Source organism: Nyctereutes procyonoides, unplaced genomic scaffold (genome assembly GCF_905146905.1).
Source record: "Nyctereutes procyonoides isolate TBG_1078 unplaced genomic scaffold, NYPRO_anot_genome, whole genome shotgun sequence".
Taxonomy (NCBI): Eukaryota; Metazoa; Chordata; class Mammalia; order Carnivora; family Canidae; genus Nyctereutes; species Nyctereutes procyonoides.
Window position 1 is genome coordinate 3,369,994 of NW_026575118.1, and position 24,268 is coordinate 3,394,261.

General features: G+C 39.0%; 1 protein-coding gene across 4 annotated transcripts in view; it reads left to right on the top strand.

Moving 5' to 3' along the window:
- The first annotated feature begins 7,948 nt into the window (after nucleotides 1-7,948).
- Nucleotides 7,949-24,268, top strand: part of EXOC6 (exocyst complex component 6) — a 205,465-nt gene continuing 189,145 nt past the window's right edge. For all 4 annotated transcript variants that reach the window (XM_055334426.1, XM_055334428.1, XM_055334429.1 and 1 more), the window contains exon 1: nucleotides 7,949-8,093. In XM_055334426.1, coding sequence (XP_055190401.1) covers nucleotides 7,993-8,093 — 101 coding nt within the window. In that variant the 5' untranslated portion in view covers nucleotides 7,949-7,992. The remainder of the gene's footprint in view (nucleotides 8,094-24,268) is intronic.

A 24,268-nucleotide genomic window follows, 5' to 3' on the forward strand; every position in this document is an offset into this window, starting at 1 on the left:
TTTCTTGCATTGCTTTATATATTTTACACACACACACACACACACACACACACACACACACACAAAATCTGGGTTTTGAAAATCAAGTTTGATATGTTTGTTTTGAAGTAGTATTAGGGGAGTTGTTGGGGATCTTTGCATCTATAGCCTGGTTACTTTGAACAAATAAAAGCCTTCTGTAATTGCTTCCTTTATTAGAAAAGAATATTTCAGACTATGGTATATGATTCCCCTGCATTAGGGAACAGGGAACATTTCCCCCAACATTTCTAAATGTTGGGGAAGGGGTACCTGGGTGGCTTAGTCAGTTAGGCATCTGACTTTGGCTCAGAACATGATCTCGGGGTCCTGGGATCTAGCCCTGTGGCAGGCTCTGCACTTAGCAGGGAGTCTGCTTCCCCTTCTCCCTCTGTACTTCCTCCTGCTTGTGTTCTGTCTCTCTCCCTCAAATAAATAAATTAAATTAAAAGAAATGAAGGGGTGCCTGGGTGGTTCAGTCGGTTAAGCATTTGCTTTTGCCTCAGGTCATGGTCTCAGGGTCCTGGGATTGAGACCCATACTGGGCTCCCTGCTCAGTGGGGAGTCTGCTTCTCTCTCTCCCTCTGTGCTCGCTCTCTCTCTCTCAAATAAATAAATCTTTAATAAAAAAATAAATGAATAAATGTTGGGGGTAATCTTCATAGTCATTACTCAAACAGAATTTGTGTTTAAATCCTATATGCCTGGGACGCCTGGGTGGCTCAGTGGTTAAGCGTCTGCCTTCTGGCCCAGGGCCTGATCCTGGAGTCCTGTGATCGAGTCCCACATCGGGCTCCCTGCATGGAGCCTGCTTCTCCCTGTCTGTGTCTCTGCCTCTCTCTGTGTGTCTTTCATAATAAATAAATAGAATCTTTAAAAAAAAAATCTATATGCCTGAGGACTATTATAGGTTTTTTGTTTATTTGGTGTGTGTGTGTGTGTGTGTATACTTGAAATACATATGTAAATGGTTTTCTGTTTTTTCTTTTCTCTTTTCTTTTCTTTCTTAACATTCACTAAAACAAAAACAGCATTTTATAACCATGGATAGGCCTCTGTTTCTGGGATGCCATCATTTTCAGCAACTTAAGAAATAAATCACTTAAAGTTAAACTGAATTTTTTCCTGAAGCCTTAACCTTGCAAATTTTGTAAATAATTGGACAATTTAATATAATGTAAACAATTTAAATTGGACAATTTAAAAGCAGCCATATCAGAATCCATATCCATATCTACAATCAAATAAATGCAAGTTTATCAGCAAGATCCCAGGAAGGAAATATCACTGCCAACAACCTCCCCACCCAAATGAGAAAACTAGAGAAGTCCTGGTGTGTTTTAGTTAGGTAACCACACCTATTTAAATGGACAATTAAAGGTTCCTTATAGTGAACCATTCCTTTAAAAAAGTTTATTTATCTGAAAGAGAGAGAGAAAAAAAGAGAGCACAAGCTGGGGGGGAGGGGCAGAGGGAGAAGCAGACTCTCTACTGAGTGTGGAGCCCAATATGGGGCTTGATCTCACAATCCTGAAATCAGGGCCTGAGCTGAAATCAAGAGTTGGATGCTTAACTGACTGAGCCACCCAGGTGCTCAGAACCATTCCTTTTCAGGAAGTTGAAATTCCTGTGCTGTATTGACCAAAAGGTCATGATTCATGGAATATCTAAGACTTTGTTCATGGAAACCTAATCATAAATAGTTACTGATTTTGGCAATTTAGGACCTGCTGGAATAAATGGGTGAACAAACTTCTGTAATCTAAATTCTTGACCTGCATGTTTTTTTCTTTACCCCAACTCATTCCTTACGTGCAGGCTCAATCTTCTCACTATTTGAGTCACTCGTTCAGCAGAAACTGGGGAAAACAATAATTTGGGAGTCAGAATGTTATCTGAGTATGTTGTTTACTTTATTGTAAATACTGGTCAACAGTGGTCAATAGTGTTATATTAAAAAAAAAAACTGGTATTAAGTGCTATGATGAATAACAAAACAGGGTGAGGGCTAGAGAGGTCCTGGGATGCTGTTTTGCAGAGAGTGGCCAGAATGTAAATGTCAGCTATTGTATTATTATTATTTAATTACATTACACTAGTCATGTTTCTTTTTTTAAAGATTTTATTTATTTATTCATGAGAGACACACAGAGAGAGGCAGAGACACAGGCAGAGGGAGGAGCAGGCTCCCCACGGGGAGCCCAATGCAGGACTCAATCCCAGGACCCCAGGATCACAACCTGAGCCAAAGGCAGACACTCAACCACTGAGCACCCAGTCACCCCTACACTAGTTAACATTTCTAAATCCATTTTGCTGAGAGAAGAAAAATAGGATGAGAGGGGGAGGGGAGAAAGGGCAAAAGAACTAAAGGGAAGCTAAGTGGGACAGGAGTGAGGAATAGAGAGTACAATAAGGATGAAGAGAAACACCAGCAATGAGGAGAAAAAAGAGAAGAAAAAAATTGATGTTATAAGCTAGACGTGAGAGGGAAGAGGAAGGAAAAGCTAGAATGAAATTCAGAGAAAATATTGCTCTTCAATTGCTTGACAGACTTGAAAATGTTTAGCTTTGGGATGAGTGAGCCAATGGACCTTTTAGGACATTGTTCTGAGGGTAAGACTAACAACACCAGTTATCAGATCCAATACAAAATGGAAATGCAGGCCCCTTTGTTTAGAAATTATTAAAAATTACAAGATGGAGATGGCATACCATTAAGCCACAAGCAACCGCATAGGTCACATACTGATGAACCAGCTCTGTCTAAGAGCTTAGCACAGAGCCTGACACACAGCAAGCATTCAGTAAAAACAGTTGTTGAATGAACAGAACTTGGGGCTAATTACTTTTGAATTTCTCTAAAGACTGGCCCATATTTCAGCAAAACTGACTTTATTTGGCTCCAACTTCAAATTTCCTTCTATTGTTCTCCACCACGGGGTCCAGATCTTTATGGAACATTAGATTCCTGGACATGGTTTTTGCAGCAGGAATTCTCGGAGACCTGGCTGGGCTTGGTTCATAATTCTCATGCACTTACTGAGTGTGGCCACTTGAGGTCATTGCACCAACACGGCAGAAGGTGAAGGATGGCCTTTATCAAGCCGGCTCCAGAGAGGGGCTAAAAGGCACCGGGAAGGTTAGATATTAAAGCCCATGTATAAAGATAGCCTCTCCTTTACATGTTGATACAGTTCTACAGCTATATAATGAGGGCTTTTAAACTCCTTAGGAAATATCTGAATGATATTAGCCAAGTCTTGAGAAGATGATGATCAGGAAGTCAGCTCTAGGGTTCCCAAGTGTGGGGAGGAGAGTCATTCTGTAGAGATGTGCCCTACCTTATGAAACGTGGTTTCACAACATCAAGCTTAACATCAGAAGTATCTGTATGTGGATTGTTCAGTTAAAACTATTAACTGAGCTGGAGCGCCAACAAAACAGATATTGTCCCTGTGCCTAGACGTGGAGACTCAAATGATTTGTTTACCACCACAGTATGTGCCTCAAAGGATGAGCACTGCCTCCAAGGACAACAAAGAGGCACTTGACTTCTCTGAGATCTGGAGAGGTCACTTAAGTGGATCTGGAACCAAGAGTCTAACCCAAGGACATGGTCCCTTTTCCTCTTCTACAACAGGAAACAAATTTCAGGCAATTTCCATATACCAAGCATTTAAAAAAATGAAGTTCAGGTTCAGAAAATCTTGACATAAAAGTAGGATACTTTGTTAATGATTAGAAAAAAAGGACATTTTTGTGTCTGTTTTTTATTTGTATTTTATCAAAAAGGAAGCTAAATTCTGGGCTTCCTGGTTTAAAAATAAATGTCTGATAGTCCTGGTCTCTAATGCTAATGTTGATTGAGCTCTCGGCTAGACATTATGCAAATATTATCTCCTTTAATTGCCACACAATTTGGTGACCTAGGAGCTGTTACGTTCTCTAATTCACACTTGAAGAAACTGGGGCTTAGTTAAGTTAACTAGCTCTCTGGAGGCCCGACATCTAGTGAAAGATGAGTTGCAATTTGAATCCAAGTAGTTAAATGCCAGACCAGGGCAGCTGCATTCTATAGCCTCCTTCTCAGGGAGGGGTTTTACCAAGACTGATTATGAGTCTGCAGACAAGTGGCTTAAAGTATAAGTCATTAATGATTAAGAGTTTATTTACAGGTTAAATCCTTACTTTGGTGGTTAGTTTCCTACTGGACACACAATGCATCTCCTGTCCTACCAGTCTTCCTGGTTTACCTTTCTTCTCCCAGGAGTCCTGAAGTGAGGTTTTGAGTGAATCTCTGGAAGTCAGTTATCTACTGACCCAAAAATGACCCAACGTGCTTGTGTAATCTGCCTGTGTGTGCCCCACTACCCTCCAGTCTCCATAGACCAGACTGGTTAAATAATCTATTCCATGGGTAAAACAACATTGGAATATGATTATTGGCTGACTTTTATTAATGATAGAAATAGGAACTGGTTAATAGCTCCATCTTCTTCAACTCACTAGCTGTGTGGCCTTGGACAAGTGACTTAATTTCTGTAAGTCTGTTTCCTCATATTAAACTGGAGATAGTGAAAATACCCCATAGGATTAAATTAGATTTCAGAAAAATTAGTACTAATTACATTCCCAGTTAAATTACTGGTTAAGTTAAAGATTAAATTAGATAGTATAAAGGGCTTAGCAAATAGTGCTTAATATATAGCTATTATGGTTTTTATTTTGTTCTATAGCTGAAATTCCTTATATTTTAGAAATGTACCACTTAGAATAGGCTCCTTTTTGCACATTTATGTATTTGTTATATCTCTTTCCAAAATTAAAATTTATATAGTTATTTAGAATGTTTAGCTTTAAATTCTTAGCAAAAAAAAAAACTTCAGGTGCTAATGGAACTGTCAGAAGTCACAAACGGAACCAGCAAAAGCTGTTTCAGAAGGAGAAGTAGTATATGGACTTCCTTCTGTCTTGACTTGAATTGAGGGGAAGATACTGCTGCGTATGTTGAAGTAATCTCTATGGGCAGGTGTTGAAATAGGCCTGGAGTGCCAAAGGAGGGCTGGCTTCCTAGAATAGGGGCTGGGTTTGGGTCCATGAGGAAAAGGTCTTCGGTAATGAGTGCTTGGGAATACTCCACCAGCAAACAGTTGTTAAATAAGAAGGTGGCCTGTACCCCTTGCCCTGTTCTCTTCACCTTGCTTTACCCTTCAGAATAATGAATTCTGGCCACACACATCAACCGAGCTAAAATAGTCTGCCATTTCCTGCAGAGAAAACTGGCTTCCTATTCTCTTTGTAAGAAGATACAAAAATTTATCTTCATTTCATATGTTTTGATTTCAGGTTTGATTTTCAAAAGGTTTATTTTCTTCTCTCAATGGCTGTACCCACAAGGCAGTTACCAGGTGCCTCGATCCTTGTAGATCCAGCCAGCTAAGAAAAATATTCCTTTTCTTACTACTCTAGAAATAATGGCTTGAAGGGCTCAAACAATGGGGTCCAGGTACTGGGCTCTGGCTTGATTCAAGGATAAAATTCAACCATTTAAAAACAAAAATCCATAAATGTTGTTTCTTGCATTGAAGCCATTGATAAAAGTGGGCATCATGGAATTTGAGGTATACATTGTTATTAGTACAGATTTCTATTAAGGCAACTGAATACAACCATATAAAATGTTTACATTTGATGTCAATATGTAAAGGGCAAGTTTAAAAAAGACTAACTTTTTAAAATTTGATGTTGTTCTAATTCCAAATTGTTACCAATCACAGATTAATCAAACTCGTACCTTATGCTTAGACCTGTTTGGGATGCTACTTTCTAACTAATCCTGAATTCTTTCCAATGGCTTCAGAGCTTCAGCATTGTCTAGTTTTAAAATCCTTCCAGCTTTCAGCCACATGCAGAACTCCATGGGGGAACTATAGGAAACCACAAAATTAAAAAAAAAGTGTCATCTCTCAACCTAAGGTCTTTAACATACTGTGACAATGCTGGTGGCATTGTTGGGAAGAGGGTTTTTTTTTTTTTTTTTTTTTTTGTCTTTGCATATTTTTGCAGCTTGAAAAAGTGGGATTTCCCAGGGAAGATCTGGATTCTTCTTCACCATTGAGACAATGGAAACATGCTTGTTGATGAGGTTTCTTGGTAGAATGGGCAGTTGGATGTAGCAGAGCTTCCTTAACCCTCGAAGCCAGTATGTACTGAAGTCAGTTGCATTTTGATTCCCTGGGGGCCAAGTGTACAAAAACAAACAAAACTCACAGATGTATGAAAAGGAACTAATCAAAACAAGTACACACTATTAAAACAGTTGGTAGTGGAGTGGACAAGTGTGCTAAATTGAATCTAGAGTTAGTAGAGAAGGTCATGATTAGATAGGGGACTCTTAAAGAAGGAGATATATTTGAGTTGAATTTTTCAGGGAGGTCAGGAATTTCAGATTAATGGAAAGGAGGGCATTTAAATATGTTTGTAATATTTATTGGGCCTTTACTCTCTGTGGCAGGCAGAATAATGGCTCCCTAAAGGGGTCTGTGTCTTAATCCCTGAAACATGTAAATATGTCATACATGACAAAAGGGATGTTGCAGATGTTATTAAGGTTAAGACCTTAAGATAGAAGATAATAGATGTGAATGTTTCAAGGTACTAAGTTTGTGGTAATTTGTTACAGCAACAATAGGAAACTAATATGAGATAGGGATATGAGGTAGACATTACAAATGTGGTCATGTACAGACGGGGAGACTGAAAAAGATACTAGGTTCTTGCTCAGTGTCACTCAGCTGTGAAGCAAAGGAGCAGGGGAATTAAATTGAGGATACCTGTCCCTCGAGCTCATGCAATACCACCTCCCAGGATTTTTGTAGGGAGGAGGATGGAGGTAAACTTCTAGTAAAAGCTCACTGAAGGGGGTGAGTTACACAGCTGGATAGGAAAGAGCTTGGCTCACTCAAAGGAGAGTTCGGAACCTTGGGTTAATGGGGATCAGAAAACAGTTGTCCCTCAGCGTTAGGTTTGCACTCCCTGATTATCTTCCTCAGTGGCTGCTTTGGCCACGACAAACTGGTTTACCCAGCGTCCCACAACAGGTCATTAAACAGGACGCTTCTACACTAGTACTTTGCGGAAGCCACCCCACTTCCCCATCTTTCTGATGCCTGCCGCTCTCCAGGGCTTCCACTCCTCCCCATCCCAGCTACAGGCCCTGGAAGGCAGTGGGGTTCAAGGGTTTCAGGGACTAAGGCATGAAGTCACACGTTGCTCTGGACCTCTCTTGTATCTTTGCCATAAAGTGTAGTAGATTTTCATTATTTAATTTTCCTGATGCTTATGGCTTATTTCCAAGTTGACTGGCCGCTGTGAACTTCCTGCACGAAGGCACCGGAGCAGTAGTCATGGTCGTCAGCTGGGATCTTCTCGGTGCATTCCTAAAAAAAATCCTCCCACACACAATTTTGATTTTTTGGAGTGCACGTTTCCTTTTCACCGACTCCTCATCTCCCAGAGTACATCGGGTTTCCTTGTTAAACGTTCCCGCAGCTTTGAATACAGATCAAGGGGGATGGTTTCATTTTCACCGCCTCTTTACTAAGGTATATCGAGCGCGTTAGCAGAGGGTCTGGGGCAGAGAATGCAAGAAGAATATACGGGAAAGCCAGGCCAGTCACTAGGTAGCAACTAGGGGCAAGTGGCGGGGGAGAGCGGAGGGCGAGGAGTCTTCCCTCCCGGCGTCTGCAGGCAGCACCACACGCTCCGACAGGTGCGGGAGCTGAGCCGCGGGTCCGGTCGCGTGCGCGTGCGCGTGCGCGTGCGCTGCCTCCCACACCCTCTGCGCGCCCCCGCACCGCCTTCCCGCTCGCCACGCCCCCTTCCCCGCCCCCTTGCGCGCGCGCCGCAGGCTGCTCGTCCCCGCCGTCCGCGCGGCGCCGCGCCTCACCGGCTCCTCAGCTTCCAGCCAAGATGGCGGAGAATAGCGAGGGTCTGGGCACCGTCCCCGAGCATGAACGGATCTTGCAGGAGATTGAGAGCACCGACACAGCCTGCGTGGGGCCCACCCTCCGGTAAAGCTCGCATCGTCCCGGGGCCTCGGGCTGCCGCCGTTGTCCGCTCCTCAGGAGCCGGGCGGGGCGTCCGCCCCCGGCCGCGCGCCGGGCGTACGGACAGGTGGTGCGCGTGGAGGCGGGCGGGGGCGCTCCCGGGCGGCGGGCCGAGACCTGGGCCGAGCCCGGGCGGGGAGGGGCGGCACGCGCGGCTGCACCTGTGTGCACCGCCCGCCTCCGCCCCGGGAGCTGTCACCGCGCAGCCGGTGGGTGTGGCCTCCGCGGCGCGGGTGACCCCGGTATCCGCGGCGCCGCCCGGCCCTGGCGGCCTGGGGTCCTGAGGACGCGCCTTGGGCCTCTTGGGCTCCCGGCGGGGCTGAGGGCGGCGGTGCTGGGGCGAAGGTTAATTGCCAGCAGCCCGCGTGACTGGGATGCCGAGGCGCCCGCAGGTGGAAACCGGGGCGCGCAGGGCTGTGGCGGGCGTGGGAGAATTGAAATTGGCCGGGAGTGGCCGGCACCATTATCCCCCATCGCGGCGGGAGTGGGCGAGAAGGGAGCGTGGGCTGGCCGGGAGCAGCTGATGCTCAGAAGCGCGCTAGTGCGACCCAGCGCCGGCTCGCCAGGAGCGCCTTCCTGGAGCCAGGGAAGCTTTTACTTATTGCGAACGTTTCATTAATTTTGCATTAACTTTCCCGTTTATTTTAAAGAAGATCTCCACCCTTTAGAAATAGTATTAGGTAATGAATATTCCAGACTGAATATCTGCTGCCCTAATAATAGAATATTAGTTGGGCGCCGTTGTGATCCATTAGGTTAGGTTAGGCATTCTCACCAAGGATGAAGTGCCTTTTAGAGGCGCTTGGCTGGCTCCGTGGGAAGAGCATGCGACTCCTGATCTCGGCGTCCTGAGTTCAAGCCTTCTCAGTTGGGTGTAGAGATCATTTACAAATAAGTAAATAAACTAAAAAAAAAAAAAAAGAGAGAGAGAATAACTGCCTTTTGAAGATAAGGTTTCGGCTTTCCTAATGATAATAATGTATTATTATTCACGTAGGGAAGTTAGGAGTCATTGTGCTTTACTTTCTAGAAATGAAGCGCTGTATGCTTTGTGGACTTGGGGATGTAGTATCAAGCAAAGCTACTTATAATGTAAATCCATCTTGCCCTGAGAGTCTGGAGTGTTCTGCCCTGGTTCTACCGCTGACAAAGTGTGCGGCGGTGGACAAAAATCATTTAAGCTCTGAACATCAATTTTCTTACTCCCGTACTTGGGAAGGGAGTGGGTATTTAAATGCCCCGGACATTAGAGATCTTGCCTATTTGTTTTTTTTTTTTAATTTTTATTTATTTATTTATGATAGTCACAGAGAGAGAGAGAGAGAGAGGCGCAGAGACATAGGCAGAGGGAGAAGCAGGCTCCATGCACCGGGAGCCCGATGTGGGAGTCGATCCTGGGTCTCCAGGATCGCGCCCTGGGCCAAAGGCAGGCGCCAAACCGCTGCGCCACCCAGGGATCCCTTGCCTATTTGTTGACTCTTGTATCCAAGCATGTGGTAGGCACCTGATAAGTTGTTTTGTTTTGTCACATGAAGTTCTTGCTATGATACGGTAAACATAATTAGTGCATTTCCTTAATTTTCTAGCATCATAATGATTTCTTTTCATAGAACTTTGTACAGGGATGCTTGGGTGGATCAGTGGTTGAGCCTCTGCTTTGGGCTCAGGGCATGAGTCAGGTCGTGATCCCAGAGTCCTGGGATCGAGTCCAGCATCGGGCTCCCCACAGGGAGCCTGCCTCTCCCTCTGCCTATGTCTCTGCCTCTCTTTGTGTGTCTCTCATGAATAAATAAATAAAATCTTACAAAAAAGCAAATTCTGTACTTCTGATAATGAAAGTAGAAATCATAGATTAAAAGGAAGCTTTGTTTTCTTCATTGCACGTAATGAAACTGAAAGAGTACAGTATGTGGTATAGTTATCAGAACAGCCAATTTTTTTGAAAATAGTGTGGGTTGGGATCCCTGGGTGGCGCAGCGGTTTGGTGCCTGCCTTTGGCCCAGGGCGCGATCCTGGAGATTCGGGATCGAATCCCACGTCGGGCTCCCGGTGCATGGAGCCTGCTTCTCCCTCTGCCTGTGTCTATGCCTCTCTCTCTCTCTGTGACTATCATAAATAAATTAAAAAAATTATAAAAAAAGAAAATAGTGTGGGTTATGAGGGGAGATACTTCCTCTTGGGAAAAAAAAATGCTAGGCAGTATCTTTGAAAAGAGATGAAATTAACCTAGAAGAAAATTTTGAAATATATTGAGAGACTTTTGTGACACAAATAGAAAATACGTATTCATGGTGTTATTCTGTTCTCTTTTGCTGGGCAGTTGTGTCACCACCTCACTTTGTTGAAACCCATGCCGTTTTCTTTGGCCAGCTCCAGTGACTCATACTTATCCTATATATACACTTGGCATCATGTTCTCTTAGGAAGAGAACCTGTCTCTTAGAAAGAAAGGGAGAGGGGATCCCTGGGTGGCTCAGCGGTTTAGCTCCTGCCTTCGGGCGGGGGCGTGATCCTGGGAGACTCTGGGAGACTGGGGATTGAGTCCCACGCCGGGCTCCCTGCATGGAGCCTGCTTCTCCCTCTGCCTGTGTCTCTGCCTCTCTCTGTGGGTCTCTCATGAATAAATAAATAAAATCTTAAAAAAAAAATAGAAAGGGAGAAAATGCCAATTATCAGGAATTACCAATTCTTGATACTGGTATCTGCAGTGATATTACTGGTAACATCACTGCAGATTCTACAGATATTAAAGGAATACTACAAATAATTTCGTGCCAATACATTTGATAACTTAGAAGAAATGGACAAATTCCTTGAAAAATACAAACTATCAAAGAAGGTAATTTATCCAAATTGGTCTTTAGATTTGGATAATCTCAATCAAAATCCCAGCAGAAGTTTTTGTAGAAATTGACAAGCTGATTCAAAAATTCATATGGAAATCTATTGGACCTTGAAGAGTCAGACCGACGGGAAAAGATGAACAGAGCTAGAGGACTTAATATAACTGCTTTTAAGGTTTATAATAAAGCTATAGTAATCAAGGTAGTGTGTGGTACTAGCATTCAGTGAAACTGAATAAGGAATTCCATAAATAGATCACACCTATGGTCAATTTTTGACAGAGGTACAAAGGCAGTTCATTAGAAAAGGATAATGTTTTAAAATAATGATGAAACAACAGAATATCCATATGCAATATAATGAATTTTGATGTATACACTATATTTAAAAAGTAACCCAAAATGGGTCATAAGCCTAAATATAAAATGCAAAACTATAAAATTCTTAGAAAACATAGGAAAAAAGATCTTTGTGACTTTGGTTAGGCAAAGATTTTTTACATACTATTCTAAAAGCATAATACATAAAAGAAAAAAATGATAAATTGGACTTCAGCAACATTGAGAACACGTGTTTTTCAAAGATACTATTAAGGGAATGAAAAGCCACAGACAGAAAATCTGAAAATCATGTATCTCATTAAAAAAAGTGCCCAAATTGTATAAAGAAGTCTTTAGATAAGAAAGCAAACAGTCCAATTAAAAAATAAGTAAATGAATAGATACTTCACAAAAGATGGTACGCACAAAGCAAATAAGCGCACGAAGAGATAGTTAACATTAGCCATTAGAAAAATATGAACTAAAACTGCAAAATTGAATCATCCTATTGGAATATATAAAATGAAAAAGACTAACCATACCGTGTATTGGTGAGGGGGAACAACTGGCATGCTCATGCCCTGCTATGGGAAGTTCATAGTTGTTTATCAGGTTGAAGAAGTTCCCTTCTATTCCTAGTTTATTCACTGGTTTTATTATGAAAGTGTGTTCAGTATTTCAGATGCTTTTTCTGCATCTGTTGAGATGATCATGTGGTTTTTAATCCCTTATTGTATTTATGTGGATATTACATTAATTAATTTTGAGATATAAACCAACCTTGCATTTGTGGGATAAATCCCATTTATTTATAGTGTGTAACCCTTTTTATATGTTGCTGGATTCTATTTGCTAGTATTTTGTTTATGATTTTTGCATGTGTATTCACAAGAGATATTGGTCTGTTATTTTTCTGGTGATGTTTTTGGTTTTGTTATGAGAATAGTACCTCAGAGTGAGTTGGTTAGTGTTACCTGAGTTGAGGTGGCCATGTGGGGTTTCTTCCCCTTTGCTTTACTTGTGTGGTGTGGTACATTGATTTTTTTTTTTTTTTAATGTTGAATCTCTCTTGCATTCTTGGGATAAATCCTGTTTGGTCATGGTGTATAATCCTTTTACTATGTTGTTGGATTCAGTTTGTTAGTATTTTGTTGAGTGTTTTTACATCTCTATTCATAAGAAATATAAGTCTGTAGCTTCTTTTTGATATCTTTATCTGGCTTTAGTATTAGAGTAATACTGGTCTCATAGAATAAGTTATGGAGTGTCCCTCATTTTACACTTTTTGGAAGAGTTTGTGGAGGATTAGTGTTAATTCTTTAAGTATTTGGTGGCATCATCAGTGAAACCATTTCTTTGATAGGAGGTTTTGATTACTGATTCAGTCTCTTGTAGAAATCTGTTCTGATTTTCTAGTCTTTCTGAGTCAGTTTTGTAGTTTGTATCTTTGGAGAAATTTGTCCATTTCTGCCAGGTTATCAAAATTGTTGGTATGCAGTTGTTCATAGCATTCCCTTGTAACTTTTTATTTCTGGAAAGTCAGTAGTAATGACCTCTTTTTCATTCTTTTTTTTTTTTTTAAGATTTATTTATTTATTCATGAGAGACACAGAGAGAGGGGGGCAGAGACATAGGCAGAGGGAGAAGCAGAGTCTTCCCAAGAGCCCCGATGTGGGACTCGATCCCCCATCCCAGGATCATGACCTGTGCTGAAGGCAGTTGCCCGACCACTGAGCCACTCAGGCGTCTCTCATTCTTGATTTTAGTAATTTGAGTCTCTCTTTTTCTCTTGGTCAGTATAGCTAAAGCTTTGTCAATTTTGTTGATCTTTTCAAAAAACCAATCAACTCGAGGTTTTTTGAATTTTAAGGTTGTTTTCTAATTATTTCACTTGTGTCCAATCTTTATTATGTCCTTCCTTCTGCTTGTTTTGTATTAGTTTTCTTTTTATTGCTGCTCTTTGATGGAAACTTAAGCTCTTTTTTTTTTTAAAGATTTTATTTATTCATGAGAGACACGGGAAGAGAGAGAGAGAGAGAGAGAGAGAGAGAGAGAGAGAGGCAGAGACACAGGCAGAGGGAGAAGCAGGCTCCATGCAGGGAGCCTGATGTGGGACTCAATCCTGGGTCCCCAGGATCATGCCCAGGGCCGAAGGTGCCAAACCGCTGGGCTGCCCAAAACTTAAGCTCTTGGTTTGAGATCTTTGTCATTTTAAAATAGAGGCTTTTACAACTATAAATTTCTTGCTAACCACTGCTTTAACTTTGTCCTAAAGTATTTTTAAAATTTCTTTTATGATTTCTTCTTTGTCTCATTGGTTATTTAGAAATGTGTTAATTTCCACATATTTGTGAATTTCTCAAGTGTCCTGTTCTTAATTCTAATTTCATTACATTATGGCCAGAGATCAGAATTTGTGTAATTTCAGTTCTTTTAACTTTATCGAGGCTTGTTTTATGGCTTAATATATGACCTATCCTGGAAAATGTCCATGTGCACTTGAGAAGAATGTGTATGTTACTGTTGGGTAAAATAATTTTATAGATGTTTGTTAGGTGCCTTTAGCTTATAGTTATTCATGTCTTCCTTTTTGATGTTCACTTAGTTTTGTCCATTATTAGATATAATGGATAGTTTCTGCTTCATGCTATTTTGGGCTCTGTTGTTAGTATGCTCTCTCTGTATACGTGTTACATATTCCTGGTTGATAGACATTTTGCCATCATAGTATATTCTTTATCTGTAGATTTCTTTTAAAGTCTATTTTATCTGATAATAGTATAGCTACTCTAGCATTTTTATGGTTGCTTTTTGCATGATATGTCTTTTTCTATCCTTTTACTTTCAGCCTCTTTTTAGATTTGAACCTAAAAACTACCTCCTATAGATAGCATATTGTTGGATCTTGTTTGTCATCCAGTTTGACAGTCTGCCTTCAAAAAAAATATTATATTTATTTGAGAGAGAAATCACAAGCCGGGGACGGAGGGGCAGAGGGAGAGGGAGAAGCAGACTCCCTGCTGAATAGGAAGCCCAATGTAGGGCCCCATCACAGGACCCTGAGATCATGACCTGAGCCAAAGGCATGGCTTAACTGACTGAGCCACCCAGGCAGCCCTGCCTCTTTTTTTTTTTTTTAAGATTTATTTATTTTAGAGAGGGGGGGGTACGAGTGAGTGTGAGTTGGGAGAGAGGCAGAGGGAAAGAATCTTCAAGCACACTCCCTGCTGAATGTGCCTGATGTGGAGTTTCATCTCACAACCCATGAGTCACAACCTGTGGCACAATCAACAGACACTTACCGACTAAGCCACCCCGCACCCCAGTAGTATGCCTTTTGATTGAATTGTTGAATCTACTTATGGATTTAATGTTATTTATATAGTTGGGTTTATTTTACTGCCATTTACTCTTTGTTTTCTGTATGTCACATTTCTTTTTTGATCCTCTGTTCCTTTTTCACTACTATTTTTTATTGAGTATTTTCCAGTATAACATTTTAATTTAATGATTTTTTTTCATTACCTTTAAAGAAGTTATTTCTTAGTGGTGGTTCTCAGAATGGACTTCAGATTTATTCTAACTTAAGTCCAGTGAAATACAGAAATGTTACTTCCATGTATCTATTATATCTTTTTTTTTTTTTTTTTTTTTTTAAAGAGAGTGTGTGCAAGCAGGGCAGGGAGAGGGATACAAGGAGAGGGAGAGAGAGAATCTTAGGCAGGCTTCATGCCCAGTGCAGAGTCCAGACATGGGGCTGGATCTCACGACACTGATAATGACCTGAGCTGAAATCAAGAGTCGCTTAACTGATGGAGCTACCCAGGCACCCGTGTTCCCCTTTTCTGTGCTATTATTGTTATAGGTTTTATAGCTATCCATGTTACAAATCCAACAGTACATTGTTGTAATTGTTACTTTGTATAACTTTTGTTTTTTTAAAGAATCTAACAACAGAGGAGAGCCAAGTATATATTTATAGAGTTTGTTATGTTAACTCAATTATCATTTCTGAATGTCTTTATTTTTTGCTGAGTTTTAAGTCATCATCTTGTGTCATTTTCTCTCTCTCTCTCTCTCTCTCTCTCTCTCTCCCCCTCTCCCCTTTCCTCTCTCTTTCCCTTTCTTTCTCTCTTTTCTTTCTTTCTTGTCATTTTCTTACTCCAGTACAGCTTTGCTCCTGTATCTCCTTTGTACTCTTGTCAAATATATTTCTATATGTTAGGCCCACAAATAGAATTATGTACATGTTGTCTTACACAATTGCTTTTTAAGTCAGTTAGAAGAGATGCTATTTATACTGTGTTTTATAATTATGTAGTTGTCTTTACTAGTATTCTGTGTGTGTGTGTGTGTGTGTGTGTGTATGTATGTATGTGTATGTGTGTATATACTGCCATCTGGGCTTGCTCTTTTGATTGTGAAGAACTTCCATTAGTTTTTCTTGTGAGGCTGGTCTTCTGCTAACTAATTCTCTCAGTTTTTGTTTATTTGGGAATATCTTTGTTTCACCTTCACTTTTGAAGCATAGTTTTGTTGGATATTAGACTCATAGTCTGACAGTTTTTTCTTTTAGAGTTGTGAACATGTTATCCCACTGTTTTTTGGTCCCCGTTGGTATAACCTTGTATGTGATAAGTGGTTTTTCTTTTGCTGCTTTCGAGATAATCTCTTTTCCTTTCATTACTTTTACCATGATGTGCCTAGGTATGGATCTGTTTCTGTTTATCCTTCTTGGAATTCATTGGTTATCTAAGGTGTCCAGATTAATGTGTTTCATCAGAGTGGGAATTTTAATCATTATTTCTTCATACCCATCCTTTAAATATTTTTTCTGACATTTTTACCATCATAAAATAGTACTATGGTGCCACCATCATGTGTATGCTGATGTGCTTAATGGTGTCCACATTTCTCTGAGATGCTATTCATTTTCTTCACTCTTTTTCCTCTGTTCTTTGGATTGTATAATCTCTATTAGTCTGTCTTCAAATAGTCTTTCTTTGCCAATTTATATCTGATGTTGATATCGTGTGATGCCTTTTTCATTTCTGTTATTTTCAACTCCAGAATTTCTATTTAAAAATAATTTCTATCTCTTTATCAATATTTTTTATTAGACATTGTCTTCTTTCATTTCTTTAAGCATAGTTCTTAAGTATTATGAATGTAGTACTTTGAAGCCTTTGTGAAATCCAACATCTAGCCATCTCACAGGGCCTCTTTTTTCCTTATATGTGTCATAGTCTCCTATTTCCTTGTTTATCTCATAATTTGTTATTGTTGTTGTTGAAAACTAGAAAGTTTAGATAATATATTGTAGCAACTCTTGATAAGGGATTCAGCCTCAGCCTAATTCCAGGAGGAGTCCTGGAACATGAGTGACATTAGTTGAGTTGCAGGGGCTGCACTTTTACTTTATCTCCTAAAATCTGTCAGTGGCTGCAGGTTGCCCCCAGGTGTCTGTGTGTTGGGTGACATGACTTTCCAGGCATCACCAGATGGAGTGCTTCCCACTTGCAGGTCTCTAGAGAAGGGTGCAGCTGTGAGTCCTTAGCAACTGGGAGATGAATGTAGCACCAGGAAACAGGGATGTACTACACATTCCAGCAGGTAGAACACATCCAAGGAGATAGTGCTTATAAGTGTTGAAGGAATAAATGATAAAACTTTTTCATTTATCTCTTTATTTCACATTTATTCCTGGCTTAATGATTTTTCTAGTGGATGAAATCCCCCAGTTTTCCTAATCTTGATTTTCATATCTTGTTTTTCAAAATTATGATAAAATATATGTAGTATAAAATTTGCCATTTTAACAACTTTTAAATGTATAGTTCTGTGTCATTAAGTACACTATGCCACCACCATCTGTCTTCAGAATGTTTTCATTTTCCACAACTGAAACTATGTTCATTATATACTAACTCTCCATTCCCTTTTTCCACCAGTCCCTGGCAACTACCATTCTGCTTTCCATTTCTGTAAATTCGAATACTCTAGATACCTCATATATCTGGAATCATATAGTATTTGTCATTTTGTGGCTGGCTTATTTCACTTAGCATAATGCCCTCAGGTTCTTCTATGGTATAGCATGTGTCAGAATTTCCTTCCTTTTTAAGGCTGGCTAGTACTCCATTGCATGTATTATTTTTTGTTTATCATTAATCAGTGCACACTAGTATTGCTTCCATCTTTTGGCTGTTATGAACAATGCTGCTATGAACATGGTGTGGTGTACAAATATGTGTTTGAGTGCAGTGATAGTTTTTTAGGCAGTCTCTGGGACATGTTCTGACTGCAAGAGGGCTTTCCACCTTTTCTTTCTCCGGTTCTCTTTGGTAAACTAGGTGACCTATGATTTTTAGCTTGTTGCTCTCATGAGTTATACCAGCCTCCTTTCAATTGTATACTACCAGAATCTCCATTGTTTTCAAGAATGTTCTTGTGTTTGAACTTCCCCACACTCTGTTCTAAATAACATCACTTTCTTTGGGGAGAGCTTTGCAGCTCTCTGTACTTATCTCTTGTATCTCCCTATGCATATAATCTTTGAGCCACTTTTCCAAAGTTGGGGGTAGAAACAGTGACTTGCTTCTCTTAGACATCCTTGTTTTAAGAGCAGGACTCTGGTAGGGTAGTAAATTCTAGTCTGCTCAGCTTGTTACTGGTAGTGTAGAGCCTCTGTCCTGTGAGTGAGCCGGGGTGAGGCAGTCAGGATCCTAGTATTCCTGGCTTCTTCATGTATGGTAGAGTCTCTGTGCTATGACACTTTCATGGGGCTGAGTGAAGGAAGGGGGACTGGGTATAAGAAGGGAACCCTCAGCCTCTTGGCCACATTCACCTGGAACACAAAGTTGGTGGGAAGGAGGATGGGAAATGCTGGATGCCTGTCCATTTTTTGACACTTGACTAAAACCTGCAGGGAGAGGAAGCCCTACCTTCTTAGCCACACGCACCCAGGATGGAGCTTCTGTCATGCTGAACTGGGTTTAGGGAGGAAGGATGTGGGTCATGGTTCAAGGGCCACAAACTCTTACTGTTCTTATCAGGTATTTAGTAGATTTTCTTGAATAAATGTTTCTTCATTTGCTGTATGCTCTTGGGACAACTTCCAGAGACTTGGATTTTTTTTTCTTGTTTGTTTTAAATAATTTTTACTAAAAAAAAATAATAATTTTTACTAATAATGGTTGTTTCACTAGGAAGCAGCTTTGTGAGTTCTGGTAGCTTCTTGTTGCTTTTAATAGTGGTAAAATTCACAAAACAAAATAAGCCATTTTTAAAGGTATAATTCGGTGACAGTACCTTCACAAAGTTATATAACCGTCACCTCTATCTAATTCCAAAACTTTCATTATTGCAAAAGGAAACCGTATACCCATTAAGCAGTCATTCCCCATTACTCCTCTTCTAGTCGTTGGCAACCACTATTTTGTTTTTTGTCTATGTGGATGTATTTACTCTGGGTATTTCATTTAAGTAGAAGCATACAGTATGTGATTTTTTGTGTCTGGTTTCTGTCACATTAGCATAATGTTTTTGGGATGCATCAGTGTTGTAGCATATATCAGTACTTGTTTGTTTTTTAAGGCTGAATAATATTCCATGGTATGGATATTCCACATTTTATCTATTCATCATTTGGACATTTGGGTTATTTCTACCTTTTAGATGTTATGAATATGCTATGAACATTCATGTCCAAGTTTTTGTTTGAATACTGATTTCAATATTTTTTTATATATATCTAAGAATGGTATTGCTGGGTCATACGATTATTCTGTGTTTAACTTTTTAAAATGTCTGTTTTATTGAAAGCCAATAGTTTAAAGTGCCATGAGGCTCTGATACTGTCCTTCATTGTTGAAGATATAAACTCTGACTTACAGCTTTTAGCAGAGCTTTTTAGGCAAGCATCAGAGTAAAACAAAAGCTATCCTATGATAGAGGCTTAATGGTAATGTTTAATTTATTACTGTAACTGATATCAGAATGGTAAAATTTTCTGTCAGGTACAGTGCATTACTATAAATGTTTTGGCTAGTGGAAACGTAATTACAGCTAGAAAATGGACAAATCTTTAGGGACATCCCATACATAAAGAGTACAATTTCAGAAATGTTTGTATTATGACACTTTTTTACCTATACAGTTTTAACATAGGAAGGCTGAGCATCTCTTCTAATTTGACAACTCTTCCAGTGTGAGTTTTACTGCAGTAGCACAACAAACTTAATTATTTCTAGAGCATTTTTCTTTTTATAAATTGAAAGAGTAAACAACTGACTATGCTCTTGCAGAGTTACTCTGGGAAATCTCAAAGACAGTTTTAGGTATAAAAGATACCTTGAAATTTTTTTTCTTTATTTGGGCCTCAAATTTTAGAAGACGAAATCAAAACAGTTATGAGATGTTACCTGAGAAGCAATGCTTCGGTACTGAATTAAAGTGAAAGTGAAGTATTTAAAAAATAAGCATAGATAACTTGATTGAAAAGAACCTTAGTTCTTTCATAAGTAAGAGGAAACATTTTTGTTTGTTTATTAAATCAATATAATAAAGTCCAAAGGAAGCATAGAAAATTATTCTGGCAAAATGGATCCACTGCTGCTATTTAGGTAGATTACACAGAAGGTAAAGAATAACCTTTCATATTATAGGCAAGTCATTAACCAGTAAACCAAAGCAGCAAGCCCAACAAAATTGAGCAAATGTTGCTAAATTTTAAATGTATTTTATAGCTTATTGTCAGACTCAGATATTATAAACCAAGGCAAATACAATTCATTTTCCATGTTTGGTTGTTCAGTATGCTTTTTCATGTTTTGGAGCAATTTACTATAGAGTTTACTATTCTTTCTTGGGGATCTGTCAGGTCAAAATCATTTTCAGGGGTACTGGCTTGCTTAGTTGGTGGAACATGCAACTCTTGATCTCAGGGTCATGAGTTCAAGCCCCACACGGGGAATAGAGCTAATTAAAAAAAAAAAAACAAACATTTTCAAATAACTCTAAGAGGTTTTTATGTTAATATGCAGTGCGTTCATCATTGCTCTTTTTAAATGAATCAATCAGTAGATTTTTAAAAAATTGTTTTAATTTCTAATATAAGTATTGATAGTTATGATCCACATAAATAAAATCTTTTTGGAGTTCTTAATAAGTTTTGAAAGTGTAGAGAGAGCAAAACACTATAGGACAAAACCACTCTTTTTCTTTGAAAAACAAAAACATATACACAATTGTATTTCTTTGTCACTATTGGTCTTAGTGTAATTTCAATCTCTTGTAATGATTTAAACTTTTAACCAAAGTAACTGTATTTAATTTAAATCACATTGAAACAATGGAATGGAACATTGTGAACTGTCTGTTGTACACAACAAGCATTTTATCAGACTAGCAATGCTCATGAGCACATATAGCTCTACAGAGGAGAGTACACTCCTACCAGTGTCCCTTTTATAATTTTTTTAAGGTTTTATTTATTTATTTACTTGCATGTGTGCGTGTGCAAGAGAGAGAGAGAGAGAGAGAGAGAGAGAGAGAGAGAGAGACATGAGGGGACAGGGAAGGAGCAGAAGGAGAGGGACAAACAGACTTTGCACTGAGTATGGGGGCTTGATCCCAATGACCCTGAGATCACAACCTGAGCTGAAATCAAGAACTGGATGCTCGGGGATCCCGCTGGGTGGCCCAGCGGTTTAGCGCCTGCCTTCAGCCCAAGGCGGGATCCTGGAGTCCCGGGATTGAGTCCCACATCGGGCTCCCTGTGTGGAGCCTGCCTCTCCCTCTGCCTGTGTCTCTGCCCCTCTCTCTCTCTCTCTCTCTCTCTCTCTCTCTCTCTGTCTCTAATGAATAAATAAATAAAATCTTTAAAAAAATAAAATAAAAAGAATTGGATGCTCAACTGACTGAGCCACCTAGGCACCCCCCACCCCTTTTATACCTTTCTAAAGTGTGAAAAATGAACATTTTCATTAACAAGTCACCAAAATATACCTTCTCTACAGCATATAAAAAACAAGCAATAGTATATAGTGTTAATTATGCTTAGTAATCAGTCTTCTAAAATTCTACCATTAAAAAAATTAACTAGATAACCGTGATTATCTATTAATTTAATATCAAAGTTTTAAGCTACTTAAAGATCTTAGAAATCATTGTCAATGCAGGTTGTAATAAAAATTTGTCAGAGGGTGCCTGGGTGGCTATGTAGGTTGGGTGTCTGCCTTTGGCTCAGGTCAGGATCTCGAGGTCCTGGGATTGGAGCCCTGCGTTGGACTCTCTGCTTAGCAGAAAGTTTGCTTCTCCCTCTCCCTCTGCTCCCCCCCCCCCCCGCTTGTGCTCTCTCAAATAAATAAGTAAAATCTTAAAAATAAAAAAAAGGTTTGTGAGAATAATGATTTAATTTAGTTGAGCACAAATTTATATTTTTAATCATCTTAAATATTTATATAGGCTAATGTTAGCTTATCTGAAAAGTAAATCTTTATGCATTTAGGAAAAACAAACCAAAGTAGAATAAAATAATTAGAGAAAAGAAATAGCTATTTTTCATAAAGCGAAGTTATCAAACTCGGCTTGTTTGCCAAAGTTTTACTTTGATTATGTGAACCTTGGACTTTTAAAATGTTTCTGAGAGGCACCTGGCTGGCTCAGTCAGTAAAGTATGAGACTCTTGATCTCATGGTTGTGAGTTCAAATCCCATGTTGGGCATGAAGCCTACTTAAAAAGAATAAAAATAGAAAAATTTAAAACTGTTTCTGAGGTAATTCTTGTAAGATTAATTTTTTTAAGTCTAACATTTAAACTTTTAGAAGTTTTTTTTTTTTTAAGATTTTATTTATTTATTCATGAGAGACAGAGAGAGAAAGAGAGGCAGAGACACAGGCAGAAGGAGAAGCAGACTCCATGCAGGGAGCCTGACATGGGACTTGATCCCAGGTCTCTAGAATCACGCGCTGGGCTGAAGGCAGCGGCGCTAAACAGCTGAGCCGCCGGGGCTGCCCATACTATTAGAAGTTTAATTTACTTGTTCCCTGGGAATTTGACAAATATTCTATTTATACAAGTACTTATAATTTTTTACCAATGAGCCAGACAGAAGAGTTAAACCCTTTCTGAACTGCACATAAAAACTTTATAGTTTTGTTTCTATGATTTCACCCCAAGTTAAGAGACATAAATTGTAGAGATAAAAACAAACAAACAAACAAACAAACAAACAAAAAACCCTCACTGGTCCAGATACCAAAGTTTTTGGTGAGCATGAAATTCTTACTTGATGTGACCTCTAAATAGACAAATAGAAAAAATTACCAAGCCAGAGTGTCTTTTATCTTTTACCCAAGATATCTCTGTCATCTATGTAGAGGGATCACCAAATAAGTGGTGAAGCCATAAGACCAAATTGTTAGGTATTGTTATCACTTAGAGGTAATAATTTATTGGCCATGCAGTAATTAAAAACCAAACCAAACCTATAATCTGTAGAGAAGAAACAATGACAACAACCAGAGAAATAAGAGTCAGCAAAGTTAAATGTATATTGTCACTTGGTTTTTACTTCTGGGATCCAAGAAAAGAGGTGCCTAAGCTTAGGCAGCCCATGAAGTACAATTCTCTGGCAGTGCAGTTTCTTAGCTGTGCCAGGAGAATCCACTGGACATTTTGGTGAAACTTTCAAAAGTTTTAAAAGATAGTTTAAAAAAAAAGATAAAACATGGCCCTCATACAAATATAAAATTAATGCATGCCAAAGATTTTTTTTTAACTTGTTAATTAATGAGAGAACTCATAAGCTGTTACAACTGTTTCAGAGACGGTGGCAAAAAACAATTTTTGGCATTTGGAAATGCTAAAATAGATTTGTAAAGAGACATAGCTGGTCACTATCTTCAGGGCAGTAATCAGTTGCATTTCACAGGCCAAAATGTCTTGCATTTATATGGAGAAGAATAATTTGCTTTACTCTCAGTTTTCTACAATTTATAAGGATTTAAAATAGGTCAGATAGTGAAAGGCACAGATAATCTCAAAGAATGTGTTAGAGTAATCATTTTCAACCACTTGAAAATCTTTCACAATTTTTTTTGCCATTAGTTGGAACCATTTTTTTTTCATTTTGTCTCTTACTATGCTTGTCTTTTTTGTTTTTTCACTTGCAAAAGTTTATTTTTATGAAAATGAAATTTATCAATCTTTTTCTTCTGGATTTTGAGCTATAGGAAAGTTTTCCATAGTACTAGATTATAGAGGAATCCATCCATGTTTTCTTTTGGTACTTATATTGTTTTTTAATTTTTACATTTCTATTCTTTTTTTGAATTTTCTTTGGGTATGGAATAATGAATGGCTCCAGGTTTTATTTATTTATTTTTTAAAGTTTGTTTATTTATTTACTTATGTAATCTCTACACCCAACATAGGGCTCAAACTCACAACCCTGAGATTAAGAGTCTCATGGTTTTCCAATTGAGCTATCCAGGTGTGCTGGATTTTTTTTCTTTTATGTGGCAGTCCAGCTATCCTAACACTTCTTATTTAAAAAGCATATATTTTTCACATTGATTTGAGATGCTGCCATTACCATTTATTGAATTTTCATATGTGGTTGGTCTTTTGTTTCTTTATTCTTTACTCATCGTCTGTATATCTATTCATGTGCTATATATATATATACCATGCTTTTAATTATAGTGGCTTTATTGTTATATTTGCTAGGGCTACCTTTACCTCATTGCTCATCTTTTTCAGGGGTTTCCTGGTGACTCTACCTTTTTAAAAATTTTTAAAATTTTTAATTTATTATCTTTTTTTGAGTATATTTGACACATAATCTTAGTTTAATTTGTACACTATTTTAATTCAACATTTCTATACTTTATGCTATGCTTACAAGTGTAGCTACCATCTGTCACCATGCAATGCTATTATAGTAACAGTCACTGTATTCCCTATGTTGT